This window comes from Lycium barbarum, chromosome 12, assembly GCF_019175385.1.
Source record: "Lycium barbarum isolate Lr01 chromosome 12, ASM1917538v2, whole genome shotgun sequence".
NCBI classification, from domain to species: domain Eukaryota; kingdom Viridiplantae; phylum Streptophyta; class Magnoliopsida; order Solanales; family Solanaceae; genus Lycium; species Lycium barbarum.
This window is the reverse complement of record NC_083348.1, coordinates 43,184,615-43,206,794: the sequence shown is the minus strand read 5'-3', so window position 1 is coordinate 43,206,794 and position 22,180 is coordinate 43,184,615. Positions and strand designations below refer to the sequence as shown.

The 22,180-nt window shown below is 43.0% G+C and overlaps 1 protein-coding gene across 1 annotated transcript; it reads right to left on the bottom strand.

The window, feature by feature from the left end:
• Positions 1-3,910: 3,910 nt before the first annotated feature.
• LOC132624236 (uncharacterized) lies at positions 3,911-6,635 on the bottom strand. The gene is made up of 3 exons (XM_060339044.1): positions 6,560-6,635; positions 5,510-5,683; positions 3,911-4,527 (listed from the first exon to the last, which is right to left on the bottom strand). Exons 1-3 carry the CDS (start codon positions 6,633-6,635, stop codon positions 3,911-3,913), a joined length of 867 nt encoding a protein of 288 aa, XP_060195027.1.
• Between the last annotated feature and the right edge of the window lie 15,545 nt (positions 6,636-22,180).

Here is a 22,180-nt window from a genome sequence, read left to right as displayed (position 1 = left end):
TTCTCGATGCCTACTCTGGGTACAACCAGATTCGGATAGATCCAGAGGATCAGGAGAAACTTATTTTATAACCCAATAAGGGACTTATTGCTATAATGTAATCCATTCGGATTAAAAAACGCCGGTGCAACTTACCAACACCTAGTTAACCGAATGTTCGAAGGACAGATAGGTAAAACAATGGAGGTTTATATTGATGACATGCTAGTGAAGTCCCTGGAAACAGAGGACCATTTAAAGCATTTGCAGGAAACCTTCGACATACTTCGCAAATACAATATGAAGCTGAACCCGGAGAAATGTGCCTTTGGAGTTAGATCGGGTAAGTTCTTGGGCTTCATGGTGTCGAACCGAGGGATTGAAATCAATGCGGACAAAATTAAGGCCATTGAAGACGTCAAAGTGATTAATAACGTGAAGGCAGTGCAAAGGTTAACCGGAAGAATAGTGGCTCTGAGCCGATTCATTTGAAGGTCTTCGGAAAAAAGTCATCGTGTTTTTTCATTTCTAAAAGAAGAATGCCTTCGTGTGGATACCAAAATGTCAAAGAGCTTTGGAAGAATTGAAACGGTGCCTGTCGAGTCCATCTTTGCTGCACACACCGAAGGCAGATGAACAACTGTTCTTATATCTGGCAGTATCCGAGGTTGTGGTAAGTGGCGTTTTGGTCCTAGAAGAAGAAGGTACGCAATTCCTTATCTATTATGCAAGTAGAACATTAGGGGATGCAGAGACTTGTTATCCTCACCTCGAAAAATTAGCATTAGCCTTGATAAGTGCTTCTAGGAAACTGAAACCTTATTTCCAATGCCACCCCATATGTGTAGTAACCACTTACCCATTAAAAAATATCATGCATAAACCGGAGCTGTCGGGTAGGTTGACGAAGTGGGCCGTAGAAATAAGCGGTTATGACATCGAGTATAAACCTAGAACGGCTATAAAATCCCAAATTTTGGTCGACTTTATGGCGGACTTTACACCTGCAATGGTTCCCGAGGTAGAAAAAGAGCTTTTGCTAACCTCGGGGAAAATCGCAGGGATCTGGACCCTGTACACAGACAGAGCATCGGATGTGAAACGGTTCGGATTGAGAATTGTTCTTAAGGTCCCCGCAGGAGATATTATTCGACTAACAATGAAGCTGAGTATGAGGCTATGATTGAAAGTTTGGAATTGGCTCGAAGCTTAGGAGCTGAAGTTATCGAAGCAAAGTACGACTCCCTTCTGGTCGTGAATTAAAGTCAATGGTGCTTCGAGGTCAGAGACGAGCGAATGCAGAAATACTTGGAAAAAATTCTAGTAATCTTACACCGGTTCAAAGAATAGACTATGAAGCATGTACCAAGGGAACAGAACAATGAAGCAGATGCACTGGCCAACTTAGGTTCGTCGGTCGGAGCGAAGGAATTCAATTCTGGTACGGTTATTTAGTTGATGAATTCAGCAGTGGAAAAAGGTCATGCCGACATAAATACAATGAGCCTAACATGGGATTGGCGCAATAAATACATAGATTACTTACGAGAGGGGAAGCTCCAACAGACCCTAAGGAATCGAGGTCCCTTCAAACCAAAGCTGCGAGACTCTACTTGGTCGATGACTAGTTGTATTATCGATCTTTCTACGGACCTTTGGCTAAATTCTTGGGGCTCAGAGAAACAGATTATGTGATGCGGCAAGTCCACGAAGGGACCTGTGGTAATCATTCGGGAGCCAAAGCCTTGGTCCAAAGATAATCAGAGTAGGGTATTACTGGAACCGGATGGAGGAAGACGCTAAAATATTTGTCTGGAAATGCGATGGATACCAAAAGCACGCACCGATAATGCACCAACTGGGGGATTTGCTGCATCCGGTGTTATCCCCTTGGCCATTCATGAAATGGGGAATGGACGTTGTCGGTCCTTTGCCATGGCCTCCAGGTAAGGCTCGGTTCATTCTGTTTATGACTGATTATTTTTCCAAATGGGTCGAAGCGCAAGCCTTCGAGAAAGTCAGAGAGAAGGAGGTCATTAACTTCATTTAGGACCATATCATTTGTCGGTTTGGCATTCTTGCCGAGATTCCTTGTGACAACGGTCGACAGTTCATAGGTAATAAGGTGAATGACTTTCTCGATGGATTGAAGATCAAGAAGATTTTGTCAAATTCGTATCACCCGAGTGCAAACGGACAGGCGAAGTCGAAGAATAAGACCATAATTCAAAATCTAAGAAAGAGACTAGAGTCGTCAAAGCACAAGTGGAAGGAAGTTTTGCCGGAGGTACTATGGGCCTACAGGACGACATCGAAGTCAAGTACTAGAGAAACACCATTTTCTCTAGTTTATGGTGCTGAGGCTTTAATTCCTGTAGAAGTCGGAGAACCTAGCCTAAGGGTCCGGTATGCGACGAACGAGTCAAATGAAGAGGCTATAGTCGTGAAGCTTGACTTAGCGGACGAACTCCACAAGAATGCGCTGGTCCATTTAGAAGCTCAAAAACAACGAATGGGGAGACATTACAATCGCAGAACGAACCTTTGGCATTTCAAGTTAGGGACTTAATGCTTCGAAAAATTACCCTGCACGCTAAGAATCCCGATGATGGAAAACTGGGCCCGAACTGGGAAGGACCGTATAAGATAACCGGGATAACCGGCAAAAGGCCGTATCAACTAGAGACTGGAGATGGCCAACAGCTGCACAACAACTGGATCGTGGCACACTTGAAGAAATATTATTGCTAAGGTACGAGCTACTAACCGTTTGTGAATTTCAATAGTTCTCACCTTTTCTTTGCAGGTTCAAACTGGAGCAGAATTCGAAGATAGTAGAATTAGGTCTAAAACACATGTGTTGCACTCTTTTTTCCTTAGCTCGATTTTATCCCGAAGTGGGTTTTTCGGCTGGGTTTTTAATAAGGCAACAATGTACAATGTGTTACTTTAGAATTTAAGAACCGGGCTAAGTGCCGTGAACTCGAAGACCAGCTAAGCACTGGGGACTGGGTATTCAACAATATCGCTTTTTTATATAGTGTTTCTCTTCTCATGCTTCACGCACAAATACTAGGGGACTATGATGCCCTCAGAATGACAAGATTAAAGAAAGCTCAAAGAAGCAAAGAAGCGGAGTCAAAATCGAATTCACTATTTATTTTTTGTATTGGTAGAGCCTTCTGCATTAGGATTCATTGTAAGGGCCAAACGATCGAATGAATCGTGCCCAGATAGTGTTGCTACGACAAAAAGGTAGAAAGGGTTGGATGAAGCCATTAGTTTCTTGTACGACACAATTATGTGAAATATAAAGAAAAATACTTCGGTAAAAGTACGCATCAAATGTGCCCTTTTATGAATGTACCCGAGATTAACTATTTATTAAAAGCTCATGGGCTTACCCTCAACTGGGGATCGCCGTCACAAAATAGACGAAGGCACTAAGGTTATAATTAACCGAACTCAAATTAAAAAGAATTCAAACAGTTGAAAGAGGGTCGAGTAATTAAACACTTCATCTCAAATGCCCGAAGTGGTTCGGAGACTTCCGAATTCACAAAGCATAAAAAGGCTCCCGTGGACAAGCCCTCATTAAGATATCGGTTGAAAAGGAACCGGTTAAAGTAAAGCCCAAAACTCAAAAGTTAAGTTGGCTCATTTTTTCTGGTTATTTGGTAAGACAAAAATTGTTAAGGGCTTAAGGTCGAACCTCACCCGTTTTTAACGAAATAATATCAATACGGAACAATATCATAAATTCTATCCGACTTAAAGATCTGTTCGAAGTCTCACATGACTAAGTATCAGAAACGATAGAAATAGATACTGGCAAAACAAAAGCCCATACAAATTTTATATGTCATGAAGGGTCGAAGCCTGTGAAAATTACAAAGATAAAAAACAAAATACAAAGGTCCTATGAGCCTATTTAATCTGCCGAAGAAAAGCCCGAGTCATTAGAGCTGGACCCTTCAGGGTCTTCCTCGGAGCTATCTTCAAGTGCTTTCTTGGCTTTATCCTCAATTGCCTTTGCCTCGGCAATCCGAGCAGGAATATCCGCAATGCCTCGTTGAGCTGCCTCGAGCATAGACTTTCGAGACTTCCACTTCTCATATTCTACTAAAAGGGTGGATCGAGCCTCGGTAGCCTCAATTTCTTCATAGGCTTTCTTCAGGTCGAACTGAGCCTTTTTTAATTTTTCCTCCAACTCAGACCTCATATCACTCAGAGTAATCCGAACCTTGTTAGAAGCTGCTAGCTTTGCCTGAAGTCCATCATTGTCGCGAATAGCGGCGTCGAGCTCACTCTTGAGTTTCTCATTGGCCCGGGCTCGAGTCTCGACCTTCTCTTGGGCAACCTTCAAGGTTTCTTTCTCAGCGGCCCTTTTGGACTCAAGCCGCCTAAACTTCTCCTCTATGTTTGCGGCCTCGCCTTTGACCGAATCTAGTCCCTGCCTCAATTGGGTAATAGTGGCCTCTAATTCACTGAGCTTTGAGACGTACTCGGAGTTCCCCCGGTAGAGCTGATTATTGTCCTCTTCTAGGACTTTGTTTTTTTGGACCGAATCATCGAGCTTATTTTTTAATTGAAGGTTATCCTTATTAACTTCTTCGAGTTCGGCTCAGAGGGTTGGAGGACCGACTATTTGGCTTAATTGATCTTCTTTTTGTTGAAGGAGAAGTTTAAACTCCTCAGTTTCTTGACTCTAGGCATCCAACTGGGCCCGTAAGTCATCTATCTCATGCTGAGCTCGAATAAAACCCTTGTGCACAAGCATAACAGCCTGCGAAAAGAAAGAGAAGGGGAAACAAGGTTAAAGATCAGCAAACAGTGAGGGGTACACCAAATAAATTGAAACTTGTTGGAAGGAGGGAGAAAAAATGTTCACCCGGTTTCCAACATACATACCCTGGTTGAGAAGGCACTGCCACGAGAGTCTTGTCATCTTCTCTTTGTCAGACTCCAACACAAGAGGTCAGAGATAACTGGCCACCCCCACGGGGTGAGACAAAAAACTACAATCTTCGGGTACAGTGACCATGGTCAACCTGGTCCTCCTCGGCTCTGCACTTAGAGCCAGAAAAATATCTACAAGTCGAGACCTCGAACAGACTCAATAGACCGAGTAGGCCTCCTCGATGCTTGTGGAATAGGAAGGTGTCCTAACCCCGAGGCTTCCGCCGTTGTAGGAGGATTATCGGCAAACATGTTATCAAAATTCTCCTACTTTAAGGATGGAGCAGGAGGAGGTGTTGAAATAGTTTTAGCCCTTCTGGCACTTTTTGCCAAAGGCACCGCCTCGAGTGAAGTGTCGCTCGTAATGTTCGTCAGCTCGACGTCCCTCAAGGGAAGCGGGGCTTGGAGATATTCGATTATCGGGGGGAAAGGGGTGTCAATTTCCCCACCCGTGGCAGAGCCCGGCAAATCAGCTACAACACTCTTCGGGACCTCCGCCGAAGTTGTCTCAGCCTCGATAGCAGCAGCAACAGAAGGGTCCGATCCCTCAAACCTCGAGCTGCGGATGTACCTGCGGCATCCTTTGAGCTCTTTTTTCTTTTCTGACCCCTCGACTTGGGTTTTTTCTTCTTCTTTTTAGCCTCGGCAATTAGCCGTGCTGATCCTGAAATATCAAAATTTGAACCCAGTGTGGCGGGTTCGTCCACTGATGCGGGCCGTGGGGGCGAAGAGCGTCTACCCAAACCTGAATATCAAAGAATTAAATCAGAAGAAGGTTGAACAAAAGAATATAACAAGAAGCTAAGGGAACAGAAAGATACCATGATTTTGTGTTGCCCACCGGTCGCGGGACAGATTTTTCCATGTTCGCTCTTGGTGCGGATGTTGGCTGATAATACTTTTGATCCACCTAGTAAATCCGGGGATTGCATTCGGAAACCATCTGTCAGCTGAAACATCGGAAATAGTAGAAGAAATGCTTAAAGGCACGTAAAAGGGAGATAAGTCCTATAAAACATACGTTTTTCATTCCACCTTTTGGGGAAAGGCATGTACTCCTCCAGTATAATGTCTGCGGTCCTAACTCGGACAAAATGCTTGTACCAGCCCTGATCTCTGTTCTTATTAATGCAGAAGAGAATAGGGTTCCTCCCTCATTTGGAGAGCTTTATAACTCCGCCACGGAAGATCCTCGGGCAATATAGCCAGATCAAATAGTACAGGAACTTTGGCATTATCGGCCAAAAGACGGAGGCAGGCTACGATCCTTCAAACGCTCGGGCCTATTTGAGCAAGGCACACTTCATATGTCCAACACATCTCTAGGATAACCTGATCTATTAGAGGGTTAAGCTTGAAAGTGAAGGGGTATGTGTAAATATATGAAAACCCCTCCTTAAAGTCAGTGATTGCTTCGTCATCACCAGGAGCAATAATCTCTATGGGGCGGTTATCCCAACCGCATTCAGTTCAGACTCTGGGAAGGTGCGCCTCTCTGATCAATGATGGGTAAAGCCTCACGTCGTAATAGCCATTTGGATGGCGAACTCGTGGTTGAAGTTATATTTTGAGGGGATTATGTCTTTGGCCTAGGGTTCGAAGGAGCTGGTTTGTGATTTGCCTCCAGGGCTTGCGATAGTCTCGGTATTCGGAGAGCTAACTGAAGAGGAATCTTCGGGAGTAGGGTCGATGTTCATTGCCGTTTTGAGGATTTAAAGAGGAAAATATGAAGATTTGAAGATTCGAAGAGGAAAGTATAAAGATTTGAAGGTTGAAAATATGAAGATATGAAGATTTGAAGAAGGAAAGGATGAACTTGTGAAGACTTGAAGAGAAGTTTCCAGAAATTGGAGAAGATTTTGGGACCTCGGATGAATTTTCTCAAGAAATTTTTGAAGACTCAGAATTTCGAAACAAAGATTCAAGAGGAAGCAAGAACATAACAAGATAAGTGAGATAATCAAGAGGTGAAGAGTGAAAAAAGAGAAGAGAAAGGTGAAAAGTGAAAAATTAAAATCACTGTAACGCCTTTTATAAATAAAATTTTGAGGCGGTTACCGAAGTCGTCCAACCAAAAGGCGACATGTGTCCGAAGTCAGAGAGACGTGACATGAAGGGACATTTAATTTCCCGCCTATTTTCGAAGAAGAGGCTTACTAAGGAAGTCACCGAGGTAATCGTTCCACTTCCCGTCACTTCGATGAAACTTTGATCTGAGAAGTGTGGGGACTATCTGTATACGGTAAAAATCGAAGAAATTTGTATTCGGTAAGAACCGGAGTAAATATTACAATTGTCCGATACGAGATCGAAGAGGAATGAGGTCGTTAGGCTCAGTTACGATCGAAGGGAAGGAGGACCGAGGGGTTGTGAGTTTTTCCAACTGAGTATAAAAAACCGAGGGTATGTTAATAAGCACAGAAGGCCCGATCCTGAGGCGAAGACACTCAACATAGGCTCGGAGTATCTATTATAGGCCAGGCCACGCGTCACCTGATCGTTCTGCCATTTGCGCTGGCAACAGTACGGGTGTCAGAGTATCCGTACAGACGCCTTATCCATTTTAGGGTTTTCTTAAAAAGGCCTTTTTTAGATTGTATTAAGGCTGTAATGACCCGTTTAGTTATTATAGTGTTTTGAGCCATTTAACCTTTTTGACCCTTTCCCCAAGTCCCGTTAGTATGATCTATGACTTAATGAAGTCATTGGGTTGATTTCCGCAAGGTTCGAGTGTAAATTGAGTCATTGATGGAGAAGCTAGTTAAGTTAGCAAGTTAGAGTTGACCACGGTCAACGTCGGGTTAAGATGACCCCGTGTCAATGTTTTGGAAGTTCCAAAATGTTAATATGATGATTTCGAGCTTGTCCACAAGTTTTGGTGAGGTTCCGAAGAGTTTCAGATGGGTTTGGATTTTTGTCGCGCTCGTATTAGATGTTTTTGCCATAGGTCTGTGGATAGAAACAGCTCCAGATTGATCAAACGACCTTTTTTTAGTGAGGTTTGAACCATTAGATCTGTATCGAAATTACGAAGCTATAGAAAAAGAATCATCGTGTTTGGCTCCGTATGAGGGAGTTATGCCCGTTTTTGTTCGGGCTGTTCCAACTGGCCGCTGGCAGCGACCAACGGGGAGCAGAAAGCCCTTTTTTAATGCCTCAACTCCTAACCATTATCCTCAAGACCCCAAAGTCAGTTTTCAAGAGAGAAAGAGGCAAAATTTATTCCATTCTTTGGTGAAAGCATCTTGAAGGGTAAGTCCCCATCTTTATTTGTTCCTTTTTTTTATACCCCGTATTTTTATACATTGGATTATTTGTGAGCTAATCGACATAAATTCAAGGATAAGATTATTTTTGGGATATGAGACAAGGACTTTTAATCCCCGATTTTAATAAGTGCACGATCTACTAATTAATTACAATTAGTGTAGAAATATTAGTGGAGATTAGGGATTAATTAACCATGATTAGATTATTAAGTGGTGATTAGTGATTAATTAAGATTAATTAAGTCATTAGTGGGATGAATGGATTCAAGGAGGCATCAACATAAGAATATTGAGTTGAGGAAAAGAAGTGGTGTAATTGGTGCAAGTGATTGTAGGATCTGTCCTAATCAATTTGAGGTAAGATTTCTTCATTTGTCATGAAATTGGAGTTAATGATGTTGTAATGGAGAGATTAATTTGTATTAAGTGAAATTGGAAGTAAGAAAATTGTATGATTAATGTTGGCGTGCAAATGGGCAGAATTGGGTTCCACTTAGATTGGGTTTGATTATTGTTGTTGTTATTAATGTTATGGATTATGTGTTAAAAGTGAAAGGAAAGCTTAAATCTTGCTAGAATTTATATTGGTTTCATGGGCTGTTCTTGTGGAATTGGAAGACTAAGTGAGGTTAAGATTTTGTATTGTGTTGTTATAATTGGTGGGCTGTTTTAGGACTTGTTGTAATATTAGGATGGTTTTCTTGCATATAGTAGTTGATGTCGTTGTTGTGTTGTTGCTGATATGAATCACCAATTTGGATGTCATGACCCAACTAGGGGCCGCGACGGGTACCCGGAGCTAGATACCGAGCACCGCTCACTCTACTACTCATTTTACTCATTTAATGATCTTTTGCTAGTCTTACGCATGAAAGTATAGGAAACATAATTTGTATCAAAACATAAGTACTTTATGTATATATGCCTTTCGGCCATCAAAATAATATATACATAATAATAGCATCTTTTGAGACCACCTGACCCACACTACGTATCTACGAGCCTCTACTGTCATAATGAATACATAGACGGAACAAGACTCCGTCGTGCCCAAAATGTATATACATATATACCAAAGAGAAATCATAAGCACCTCCGAACAATGGAGTGCTCTCAACAGCTGACAGCTCCTAAGTATCTGAATCAAGCTCGCCTCCCTGTCTACATGTGGGCATGAACACAACGTCCAAAGAAGGGACATCAGTACGAATATTGTACTGAGTATGAGAGGCATGAACAATGAAGAAAGACATCAATAATATAATGAGAGCATCAATATAAAGCATATGGATCTGACCGATAATCGTAAATGGAATAATGCATGCTGTCTTACTCATACTTATCATCGTAACATGTATGCATCATATGCAAGCTGCCCGCCCATGTCGGAACAGTGTGATAATCAATAATATAAGCCCACGTCCAGGCCTCCCGCGTCCGGGGTACCATCTCATGCCGCCCACTAGTGGTGTCTGCCCACGCCCGAAGGTCGTGGTGTATCTGTATCGCCGCCCGCCGAAGCGGTGTCTGCCCGGCCAACTAGGCCCGGTATGCAATGCTCATGCCATGCTTATCATAAAATAATCATAATAATGTACTCATTGTGAAATACTTATCTTATCATAGCACATGCATAAGGTTGGAGAACAACTTTACTCTATCGGGGTGACGTAAGGTCGTGACCCCCCGATTACTTTATGGAGCAATTACGGACATTCTGCCTCACCTTGAAAGGACTAGTACATAAGGTGAGTGTAGGCAAGGACTAACATCATCATCATCCTAGCATCATCATATCGTATAACTTATCTCATATAGGCATTTAACTTTTTGGAATGTAGAAGCTCATGGAAAGATGGTAATTCGGACTATAAGATTCATGCCATTGGAAATAAAGGACTAGCCTCACATACCTTGCCGTTTAGGTAAGTTGTTGTCCACTTATTCTCCTTCGCTACCACGTCGTCACCTTCATGAGAGAATTCGTACTTCATTAGTTAATTAACTACAAGAACGGATCGCTAGTTCTAGAAAAATTTGGGCAGTACTTCCTTCGTTTATACTACTTTTCCCATGTTCTATATCTACCCCGAACATTCACAATGCTATTCACAATATCATAATCAAAATCATCATTTATGCACTATTAGCAAAATCCACCATTTTCCTCCAATTTTCCCATATTTCTCCCTATAGCTCACCTTAGTGCTTTCGTGCATTTACTACTTGTTTCATGTTATAAACATCATTTATATTGTATTTGTACTCTCAACACTTCAATATTCATGATTCAATTCCACTATCATTCGTTTATGTCACTATTCACTCAATAATGACTCATTCCTATGTTCTCCTACATTTTAAGTATCTAAGCCTTCCAATACCTTGAATCACGTGGTATAGTCATGAAACATACCTTAAATGACGATTGAACAGGCCTTGAGTTGAAATACTTCACTTAGCTAAAACCCTAGTTCCACCCTTTTTAAGGATTTCTTGACTTAGATGATCCTTTGATGTGTTCTTACACTTGTTTTCATGAATTTAGTGGTGTTGATCTTGATGTTCCCTTTGATTCTCTTGAATTCTTATGGAGGAAATATTTGGAGAGTTCTAGAGCATTCTTGAGTTATATGGAAGAAAAATGAAATGAAATGAAGCCTAAGTTCCTTTTAATAATCACAAAACTGATCTTTTAATGAAAAATTGTCGGGATGAACAGTGGTCGTAAACCACAGTTTACGGACCCGTATTGTGGTTTACGGTCCGTCCTCCGCGATCGTTTTTAAGCATTTCAAAAACAGAAAGTTTGGCTAAGGGACATGGCAGTTTACGACCGAGGTTTACGGTCCGTAAACCAGTTTACGGGCCGTCCTCCAAGTCGTTTTTAGCCATTTCAACACTTTGACAAAACTTGAAATTTTTGGACAGCTGGAGGACGATTGCACTATACGGTCCGTAAATCACTTTACGGGCCGTATAGTGCCCTTTACGACCACTGAGCTGAAAATTCTCCGCCACTTCCTTATTTCCAAAAATTCATAATTAGCCATTCCCGACTTAGTAAAACATCATACACTTAAGCCCTTCATTGTTCTACTCATCACCCAAGTACGGAAAAATCTCCGAGGTGTAACATTCTTCCCCCCTTTTGGAACATTCGTCCTCGAATGTTCGACACTCGGGAGTTCTAGAAAAGTTTTTGCCATAGTCTCCTTTGTAATTTGACTCTACCAACCTGTCATAGCAACCCACAATATCATGGCCTTACAGGGCTATATCACACTATCAACACATCCATGGCCACACACGACTAAAAGCATAATACTAAAGTGTACATACCTTACATCTTTGACGTTTCGTCTTGAATCCCTTCCGGGGGTTGGAATAAATGCGGGTATTTGGCTTTCATCTTTTCTTCCGCTTCCCAAGTCATTTCTTCCCGGTTGTTGTTTCGCCATCGAACCTTGACCGAAGCGACTTCTTTATTTCGGAGTCGTCGCACCTGTCTATCTAAAATGGCAATAGGTACTTCTTCATATGTCAGCTTCTCTGTCACTTGCACATCGTTAACCGGGACTATTCTTGTAGGATCCCCGATACACCTGCGGAGCATCGAAACATGGAACACCGGATGGACTGATTCAAGCTCCGAAGGTAGGTCTAATTCATATGCTACCTGTCCTACCTTACGGACAATTTTATAAGGTTCGATGTATCTTGGACTCAACTTCCCCTTTTTTCCAAATCTCATCACCCCTTTCATTGGCGATACCTTCAGAAATACCCAGTCATTTACCTGGAATTCTAAATCCCGTCAGCGGTTGTCTGCATAAGACTTTTGGCGACTTTGAGCTGTTAACAGTTAGTCTCGAATCACTTTAACCTTTTCAACTGCTTGTTGGATCAAGTCGGGGCCTATTAATTGTACTTCTCCGGTTTCAAACCATCCAACTGGGGATTTACATTTTCTTCCGTACAAAGCCTCATATGGGGCCATTTGAATACCAGAATGGTAGCTGTTGTTGTAGGCAAACTCAATTAATGGCAAATGATCATCCCAACTACCGCCGAAGTCTAGTACATACGCTCGTAACATATCTTCTAAAGTTTGAATGGTACGCTCGGCTTGCCCGTCAGTCTGTGGGTGAAATGTCGTGCTGAATTTGACTTGAGTACCTAACCCTTCTTGAAAAGATTTCCAGAACTTAGCTGTAAACTGGGCCCCTCTGTCTGTAATAATGGCTACAGGAATTCCATGAAGTCGCACAATTTCTTTCAAATACAACCTCGCATAATCTTCCACCGAATACGTGGTTCTGACTGGGAGGAAATGAGCTGCTTTCGTGAGCCTGTCCATAATCACTCATATAGAGTCATATTTGCCTCGGGAACGGGGTAATCCCACAATAAAATCCATATTAATCTCTTCCCATTTCCAGGTAGGAATTTCCATTGCTTGCAATAAGCCTCCTGGCTTCTGATGTTCTGCTTTCACCTGTTGGCAGTTCGAACATTGCGCCACGAAATCTGCTATGTCTCGTTTCATGCCATCCCACCAATATAGAAATTTAAGGTCATGATACATTTTGGTCGTACCTGGATGGATAGAATACCGAGAATAGTGCGCTTCCTCTAAAATTCACTGGCGTAATTTTGCCACATCCGGTACACACAGTCTGTCTCGGTATCTAAGAACCCCATCTATGGAAACTGCAAATGGAGACTTCTCTTTCCCACGGGATACATCCCTGTGATGACACATCTGTGGATCTTCGTACTGGCGTTCTTTTATCTCCGCATTCAAGGGTGAGACTGCAGGATCATTAACACTAATTCCTGCCTTATCCGAATCAATTACACGTACCCCAAGATTTGCTAGTTGATAGAGCTCACGAACCATTTATTTCTTTTCTGAAGGGACTTCACTTAAACTGCCCATTGATCGACGGCTAAGAGCGTCTGCTACCACATTCGCTTTCCCGGGGTGGTATAAAATATTCACGTCATAATCCTTCAACAAATCCAACCACCGCCTCTCCCGTAGGTTCAACTCCTTCTACTCAAAAATATGTTGAAGACTCTTGTGATCTGTATAGATATCGACGTGCACACCGTACAGATAATGCCTCCACATCTTTAAGGCATGAATAACCGCAGCCAATTCGAGATCATGAGTCGGATAATTCTGTTCATGTTTCCGCAACTGTCTCGAAGCATATGCAATAACCTTGCCATGCTGCATCAGCACACACCCTAGTCCCACACCGGAAGCGTCACAATACACGACATAACCATCCGGCCCTTCTGGAAGTGTTAACACTGGAGCTGAGGTCAATCTATCTTTTAGCTCTTGGAAACTACGCTTACAAGCATCATTCCACTGAAATTTCGCTGACTTCTGGGTTAGCTTCGTTAATGGGGCTGAAATAGATGAAAAGACCTCTACGAATCTTCGATAATAACCTGCCAAACCCAGAAAACTACGGACTTCTGTAGGCGTCGTAGGCCTTGGCCAAGTCTTCACAACTTCAATTTTCTGGGTGTCGACGCAGATGCCATCATCTGAAATAACATGGCCTAGAAATGCCACAGAATTTAGCCAAAACTCGCACTTTGAGAACTTCACAAATAATTCTCGGGCTCGGAGAACGCCAAGAACAATTCTTAGGTGGTCTACATGTTCTGACTTTGTGCGAGAATATACCAGAATATCGTCGATAAATACTATCACGAAGAGATCCAAAAATGTCCTGAACACATTATTCATTAAATTCATGAACACCGCCAGGGCATTTATCAATCCAAACGACATCACTCGGAACTCGTAGTGACCATATCTTGTCCTGAAGGCAGTCTTAGGAATATCTGCTTTTCTAATTCTCACCTGATGATAACCGAATCTCAGATCTATCTTGGAAAAGCACTTAGTGCCCTGTAATTGATCAAACAAATCATCGATTCTGGGAAGAGGATATTTATTCTTTATTGTCACCTTATTCAGCTGCCTGTAGTCGAAACACATTCGTAGAGATCCGTCTTTCTTCTTTACGAACAAGACTGGCGCTCCCCACGGCGATGAACTGGGCCTTATAAACCCCTTCTCAAGTAAATCTTTTAGCTGTGCTTTTAGCTCTTTCAGTTCTGCCGGAGCCATTCGATAAGGGGGAATAGAAATAGGCTTGATGTTTGGTAATACATCGATAGCAAAGTCGATTTCCCTTTCTGGAGGAAGACCTGGAAGTTCATCCGGGAATACATCTGGAAATTCATTTACTACCGGGACAGATTGGAAAACTGGTGGCCTTGCCTCCGTATCATGAACCCGAACTAGATGATAATATAGCCCTTGGCTATCATCTTTCTCGCCTTGAGGTAGGAAATAAACCTACCCTTAGGGGATGCTGTATTACCCTTCCATTCAAGTACGGGCTCTCCCGGAAACTGGAATCGAACCATTTTCGTTCGGCAATCAACATTTGCGTAACACGACGCTAACCAATCCATACCCATTATTACGTCGAAGTCTATCATTTCCAGTTCAATCAAATCGGCCCTTGTTTGTCGGTCACATATAACGACTACACAATTCTTATATACTTGCCTCGCTATTACGGGATCACCAACCGGGGTGAACACCTCGAAAGGTTTAATCGGCTCGGGTTCCACCCCGATACAATTAGCAACATACGGGGTAACATAAGAGAAAGTAGAACCCGGATCAATCAAAGCATATACCTCACGGGAAAATATAGTCAAGGTACCTGTGACAACATCGGGGGAGGATTCAAGATCCTGTCGCCCTGCCAAAGTATATACGCGGGGCTGAACAGCTCCTGAAGTAGATGCTCCCCCTCTGCCTCTGCCTCTACGTGCTGTAGTCTGAGAAGTCTGTGCTGTCGGACGCACTGAAGAAGAACCCGCTGCTGAACCTGTGGGCTGAGTCCCTGCTCTATCTCTCACCGAAGGGCAATCCCTCATCATGTGACCAACTTACCCGCAGGCATAACAAGCATCGGTACCCTGACGACACTGTACGGAATGTAATTTACCGCACTGGCTACACCGCGGTACTGGGGGTCTCCTCTGGCTAAAATCTCCCTTGAACTGAAAATCGGAGGCCCTCGAACTCTGGCCTTGTCCCGACTGAAAAGAACGATCGGACCTCCTGTCTGAGAACCTGGGAGGCGCACTGGTCGCTGACTGACCTGAGTTCCTAGAGTGCGTCTGCCTCGGTCCCCTTCTATACTCGCTACTCGCTCCCATCGATCTAGCCCTCTTACCTTGTTTCCTATCACCGTCACGCTCACTCCTTTGCTGTTGTTGTCGTTCCTCAAGATTTGAGCGTGAGCCTGTATCCGGGAAATATCCATCCCATCTTGCAAAGAGGCCGTCAAACAATCTCTAAACAAGTGGGGTCCTAAACCACTCACAAATCTGTAGACTCTATCTCACATGTCGGCCACCATAGTTGGAGCGTATCTGGCCAACGAATTGAACTACATACTATACTCTCGAGCACTCATGCTTCCTTGCTTTAAATTCAAGAACCTGTTCGCTCTAGCTCGGCGGACCTCAGGCGGCAAGTAATGACGAATAAAGGCATCCACAAATTCTTGCCAAACGGGAGGTGGTGCATTCTCTCCTCTTAATGTCATCCAATTTTTGTACCATAGCACCGCCACATCGCGGAGTCTATAAGAGGCCAACTCTACTGATTCGGTCTCAGAAGCATGCATAAGTTTCAGTGTCCTCAACGTCTCATCAACAAAGCCTTGGGGGTCCTCATCCGGCTTCGACCCGAAAAATTCTGGAGGATTTAAAGTCAAGAAATCACGGGCTCTCGTACTGGCGGAACGGTTACTCGGGCCCGCATTCGGCCGCTGTGCCTGGGTGGCAACCAATTATGTCAGTAGGTGTAAGGCCTCGGTCACTTGTTGACCCGAAGCAACTGGCGGAGGAATTGGGACTGAGGCTCCTCCCTGCTCTCCTACATTAGGCGAGGCCTCATTCTGTGATTCACTTTCCTCTACATTCGCCGGAGGCTCCCTTTCTGCCCGCTTCTTCGTCGTAACTTTGTCTTTCTGGGCAGCTGTAGCTTTTTCTTTTGGCGGCATTCTGAAATCACAACGCACTTTTAGGGAAGGATAAAATCCTATGCATGGCTCTATCGCACGATCTAGTAAAAAGAAAGATGGTCATTTTCCTAAATGCCCTGTAGCCTCTTGTTTATTGATGTGGCGCGCAACACACCATAAACAAAACTCTACTAGACACGGCTCGTAGACACTTCCTAGGACGAACTGCTCTGATACCACTTCTGTCACGACCCAACTAGGGGCCGCGACGGGTACCCGGAGCTAGATACCAAGCACCGCTCACTCTACTACTCATTTTACTCATTTAATGATCTTTTGCCAGTCTTACGCATGAAAGTATAGGAAACATAATTTGTATCAAAACATAAGTACTTTATATACATATGCCTTTCGGCCATCAAAATAATATATACATAATAATAGCATCTTTTGAGACCACCTGACCCACACTACGTATCTACGAGCCTCTACTGTCATAATGAATACATAGACGGAACAAGACTCCGTCGTGCCCAAAATGTATATACATATATACCAAAGAGAAATCATAAGCACCTCCGAACAATGGAGTGCTCTCAACAGCTGACAGCTCCTAAGTATCTGGATCAAGCTCGCCTCCCTGTCTACCTGTGAGCATGAACACAGCGTCCAAAGAAGGGACGTCAGTACGAATATTGTACTGAGTATGAGAGGCATGAACAATGAAGAAAGGCATCAATAATATAATGAGAGCATCAATATAAAGCATATGGATCTGACCGATAATCGTAAATGGAATAATGCATGCTGTCTTACTCATACTTATCATCGTAACATGTATGCATCATATGCAAGCTGCCCGCCCATGTCGGAACGGTGTGATAATCAATAATATAAGCCCGCGTCCAGGCCTCCCGCGTCCGGGGTACCATCTCATGCCGTCCACTAGTGGTGTCTGCCCACGCCCGAAGGTCATGGTGTATCCGTATCGCCGCCCGCCGAAGCGGTGTCTGCTCGGCCAACTAGGCCCGGTATGTAATGCTCATGCCATGCTTATCATAAAATAATCATAATAATGTACTCATTGTGAAATACTTATCTTATCATAGCACATGCGTAATGTTTGAGAACAACTTTACTCTATCGGGGTGACCTAAGGTCGTGACCCCCCGATTACTTTATGGAGCAATTACGGACATTCTGCCTCACCTCGAAAGGACTAGTACATAAGGTGAGTGTAGGCAAGGACTAACATCATCATCATCCTAGCATCATCATATCGTATAACTTATCTCATATAGGCATTTAACTTTTTGGAATGTAGAAGCTCATGGAAAGATGGTAATTCGGACTATAAGAGTCATGCCATTGGAAATAAAGTACTAGCCTCACATACCTTTCCGTTTAGCTAAGTTGTTGTCCACTAATTCTCCTTCGCTACCACGTCGTCACCTTCATGAGAGAATTCGTACTTCATTAGTTAATTAACTACAAGAACGGATCGCTAGTTCTAGGAAAATTTGGGCAGTACTTCCTTCGTTTATACTACTTTTCCCATGTTCTATATCTACCCCCATCATTCACAATGCTATTCACAATATCACAATCAAAATCATCATTTATGCACAATTAGCAAAATCCACCATTTTCCTCCAATTTTCCCATATTTCTCCCTATAGCTCACCTTAGTGCTTTCGTGCATTTACTACTTGTTTCACGTTATAAACATCATTTATATTGTATTTGTACTCTCAACACTTCAACATTCATGATTCAATTCCACTATCATTCGTTTATGTCACTATTCACGCAATAATGACCCATTCCTATGTTCTCCTACATTTTAAGTATCTAAGCCTTCCAATACCTTGAATCACGTGGTATAGTCTTGAAACATACCCTAAATGACGATTGAACAGGCCTTGAGTTGAAATACTTCACTTAACTAAAACCCTAGTTCCACCCTTTTTAAGGATTTCTTGACTTAGATGATCCTTTGATGTGTTCTTACACTTGTTTTCATGAATTTAGTGGTGTTGATCTTGATGTACCCTTTGATTCTCTTGAATTCTTATGGAGGAAATATTTGGAGAGTTCTAGAGCATTCTTGAGTTATATGGAAGAAAAATGAAATGAAATGAAATGAAGCCTAAGTTCCTTTTAATAATCACAAAACTGATCTTTTAATGAAAAATTGTCGGGAAGAACAGTGGTCGTAAACCACAGTTTACGGACCGTATTGTGGTTTACGGTCCGTCCTCCGCGATCGTTTTTAAGCATTTCAAAAACAGAAAGTTTGGCTAAGGGACATGGCAGTTTACGACCGAGGTTTACGGTCCGTAAACCAGTTTACGGGCCGTCCTCCAAGTCGTTTTTAGCCATTTCAACACTTTGACAGAACTTGAAATTTTTGGACAGCTGGAGGACGATTGCACTATACGGTCCGTAAATCACTTTACGGGCCGTATAGTGCCCTTTACGACCACTGAGCTGAAAATTCTCCGCCACTTCCTTATTTCCAAAAATTCATAATTAGCCATTCCCGACTTAGTAAAACGTCATACACTGAAGCCCTTCATTGTTCTACTCATCACCCAAGTACGGAAAAATCTCCGAGGTGTAACATTGGAAGAAAGAAATGTATATGATATCGTATACGAAGCGTATGTGGCTTGTTTGGTGTATCTTTAGATTTTCGACGTGTATCGGGCATTGTTATGTAATAAAATTTAAAACAATTAGTTCTAATTTAGAAATTAAAAATTAAGGGTTTCTATTTCGTGTCCGAAAAGGGTTCTTTCTTTAACTCGCGTCGATTATTTTGCGAATATCTCAACGTATAAAAATACGGGGTATAACATCCTTCCCCCCTTTAGAACATTCGTCCTCGAATGTTGAATTGGTCCCGTAAGGTCCTAAAATTTTTTTTGGAAAGGTTCCCCTTATCGTCATAACATATAGTTTTATCAGGCAATCAGTATAACCAAGTGAGGAATTTAAGTTACCTGTGGGCATAGGGAACAAGTAAGGGTACTTGTTCTTCATCTCCTCCTCGGCTTCCCAGGTCATCTCTTCCCTGTTGTTGTTTAGCCATAACACTTTGACGGAAGCCACGTCCTTAGTTCGTAACCTCCTAATCTGCCGATCAAGTATGGCTATAGGCTGTTCCTCGTAGGATAACTCCTCTGTCACCTGGATATCATCTACGAGAAATACTCTGGAAGGATCGCCTATACATTTACGAAGCATTAACACGTGGAAGACTGGATGCACTGCTTCCAAATCAGCTAGTAGGTCTAACTCGTAGGCAACTCGGCCTACCCTACGGACAATCTGATAAGGCCCAATGTATCTCGGGCTTAGCTTCCCTTTCCTGCCGAATCTTATAACACCCTTCATGGGTGATACTTTCAAGAATACCCAGTCACCAACCTGAAATTCTAAGTGTCGACGTCGATTATCTGCATATGATTTCTGCCGACTCTGGGCTGCCAGTAATCTCTCCTGAATAAGCTTTACTTTATCAACAGCCTGCTGAACCATATCTGGGCCTATCAACTTAGTTTCACCAACATCAAACCAACCAATAGGTGATCTGCATTTCCTCCCATATAAGGCCTCATGCGGTGCCATCTGAATACTCGAATGGTAACTGTTATTATAGGCGAACTCAATAAGTGGCAGATGATCATCCCAGCTACCCCTGAAATCAATAATACAGGCCCGTAACATATCTTGTAGTGTCTGAATGGTACGCTCGGCCTGTCCGTCAGTCTGAGGGTGAAATGCTGTGCTGAGACTCACTTGTGTCCCCAATCCCTCCTGGAAGGATCTCCAGAAGTTAGCTGTAAACTAGGCCCCTCTATCGGAGATAATAACTGTGGGAACCCCGTGAAGTCTCACTATCTCCTTGAGGTACAACCTGGCATAGTCCTCAGCTGAATATGTAGTCCTGGCTGGAAGAAAGTGGGCTGATTTTGTCAACCTATCCACAATAACCCATATACAATCATATCTTCGCGGAGTGCGAGGTAAACCTGTAACGAAGTCCATATTAATTACCTCCCATTTCCAAGTCGGGATCTCTATCTCCTGTAATAATCCAACAGGCTTCTGATGCTAGACCTTAACCTGTTGACAATTCGGGCACTGAGCGACAAATTCCGCTATATCCTTTTTCATGCCATCCCACCAATACAGACACCTGAGGTCGTGATAAACCTCCTTTGACCCTGGATGAACAGAATAACGCGCATAGTGTGCCTCTCCCAAAACCTGTCGCCGTAACCCTACAACCTCCGGTACACACAATCTGCCTCTGTATCGTAGTACCCCGTCAGGTGCAATCTCGAATGGGGTCTCCCTCTTTTGAAGAGCTGCATCTCTATAATGTACAAGAACAGGGTCTTCGTACTGGTGTTTCTTCACCTCTTCTATGATAGAGGATTCAGCAATTCCTCGAACAGAAACTTCACCATCATCAGAATCAACCAAACGGACTACAAGGTTAGCTAACTGGCAAATCTCACGGACTATCTCTTTCCGTTCTGGTTGTACGTCTGCCAAACTACCCATAGATTTACGGCTAAGTGCATCATCTGCTACAACATTTGCTTTCCCTAGATGGTATAGAATATCAACATCATAATCCTTCAACAGTTCCAGCCATCTTCTCTGCCGTAAATTCAGCTCCTTCTGTTTAAAGATATATTGGAGACTTTTGTGATCCGTATAAATATCAACATGCACGCCATATAGATAATGCCTCCATATCTTCAAAGCATGAATTACCGCTGCTAACTGCAAATGACGTGTAGGATAATTTCTTTCATGTTTTCTGAGCTGCTGGGAGGCATAGGCTATAACTCTGCCATGCTGCATCAATACACAACCTAGCCCAACACCGTAAGCATCACAATAAATGACATAGCCATCTGGTCCCTCAGGAAGAGTTAGAACTGGGGCCGTAGTCAACTTATCTTTCAATGACTGGAAGCTTTGCTCACAAGCATCGGTCCACTGGAACTTAGCTGCTTTCTGAGTTAGCCTTATTAAAGGCGCTGAAATCGAAGCAAACTTCTCTACGAATCTCCTGTAATATCCTGATAGCCCCAGAAAACTACGTACCTCCATAGGTGTCGTAGGTCTAGGCCAAGTCTTGACAGCCTCAATCTTTTGTGAGTCTACCCGAATGCCATCAGCTCCAATGATATGCCCCAATAATGCTACTGAAGTCAACCAGAATTCACATTTGGAGAACTTAGCATACAACTTTTGGTGCTGGAGTACCCTGCGTACCGTCCTCAAATGATCTGCATGCTCCTCTTCTGATCGTGAATAGACCAGAATGTCATCAATAAATACAATCACGAACAGGTCTAAGAATGGCTTGAACACTCGGTTCATTAGGTCCATAAATACTGCTGAAGCATTGGTCAGCCCAAAAGACATCACCCTAAACTCATAATGCCCGTATCGGGTCCTGAACGCAGTCTTTGGAATATCAGCTTCCTTTACCCGCACCTAGTGATAGCCTGACCGCAAGTCTATCTTCGAGAAACACCTAGCACCCTGCAACTGGTCAAATAAATCATCAATCCTGGGGAGGGGATATCTATTCTTTATTGTCGCCTTATTTAGCTGCCTATAATCAATACACATCCGCAGTGACCCATCTTTCTTTCTCACAAATAGTACCGGTGCTCCCCAAGGTGATGTGCTGGGCCTGATGAAGCCCTTCTTTAACAAGTCTCTCAGCTGCTCCTTTAATTCCTTCAGTTCTGCAGGTGCCATTCTGTAAGGAGGAATAGATATGGGCTGAGTATCTAGCAATAAATCTATAGTGAACTCTATCTCCTGCTCAGTTGGAAGACCTGGAAGTTCATCTGGGAATAC

Excerpts from the sequence above, each read along its gene's own strand:
- LOC132624236 (XM_060339044.1), bottom strand. The coding sequence starts at position 6,635 with ATGAACATCGACCCTACTCCCGAAGATTCCTCTTCAGTTAGCTCTCCG. Across the intron at positions 5,684-6,559 it reads GACTATCGCAAGCCCTGGAG|GTTTGGGTAGACGCTCTTCG; the intron begins GCAAATCACAAA and ends TTTGATATTCAG. Across the intron at positions 4,528-5,509 it reads GAGCTCAAAGGATGCCGCAG|TCCTAGAAGAGGACAATAAT; the intron begins GTACATCCGCAG and ends AAAAAAACAAAG.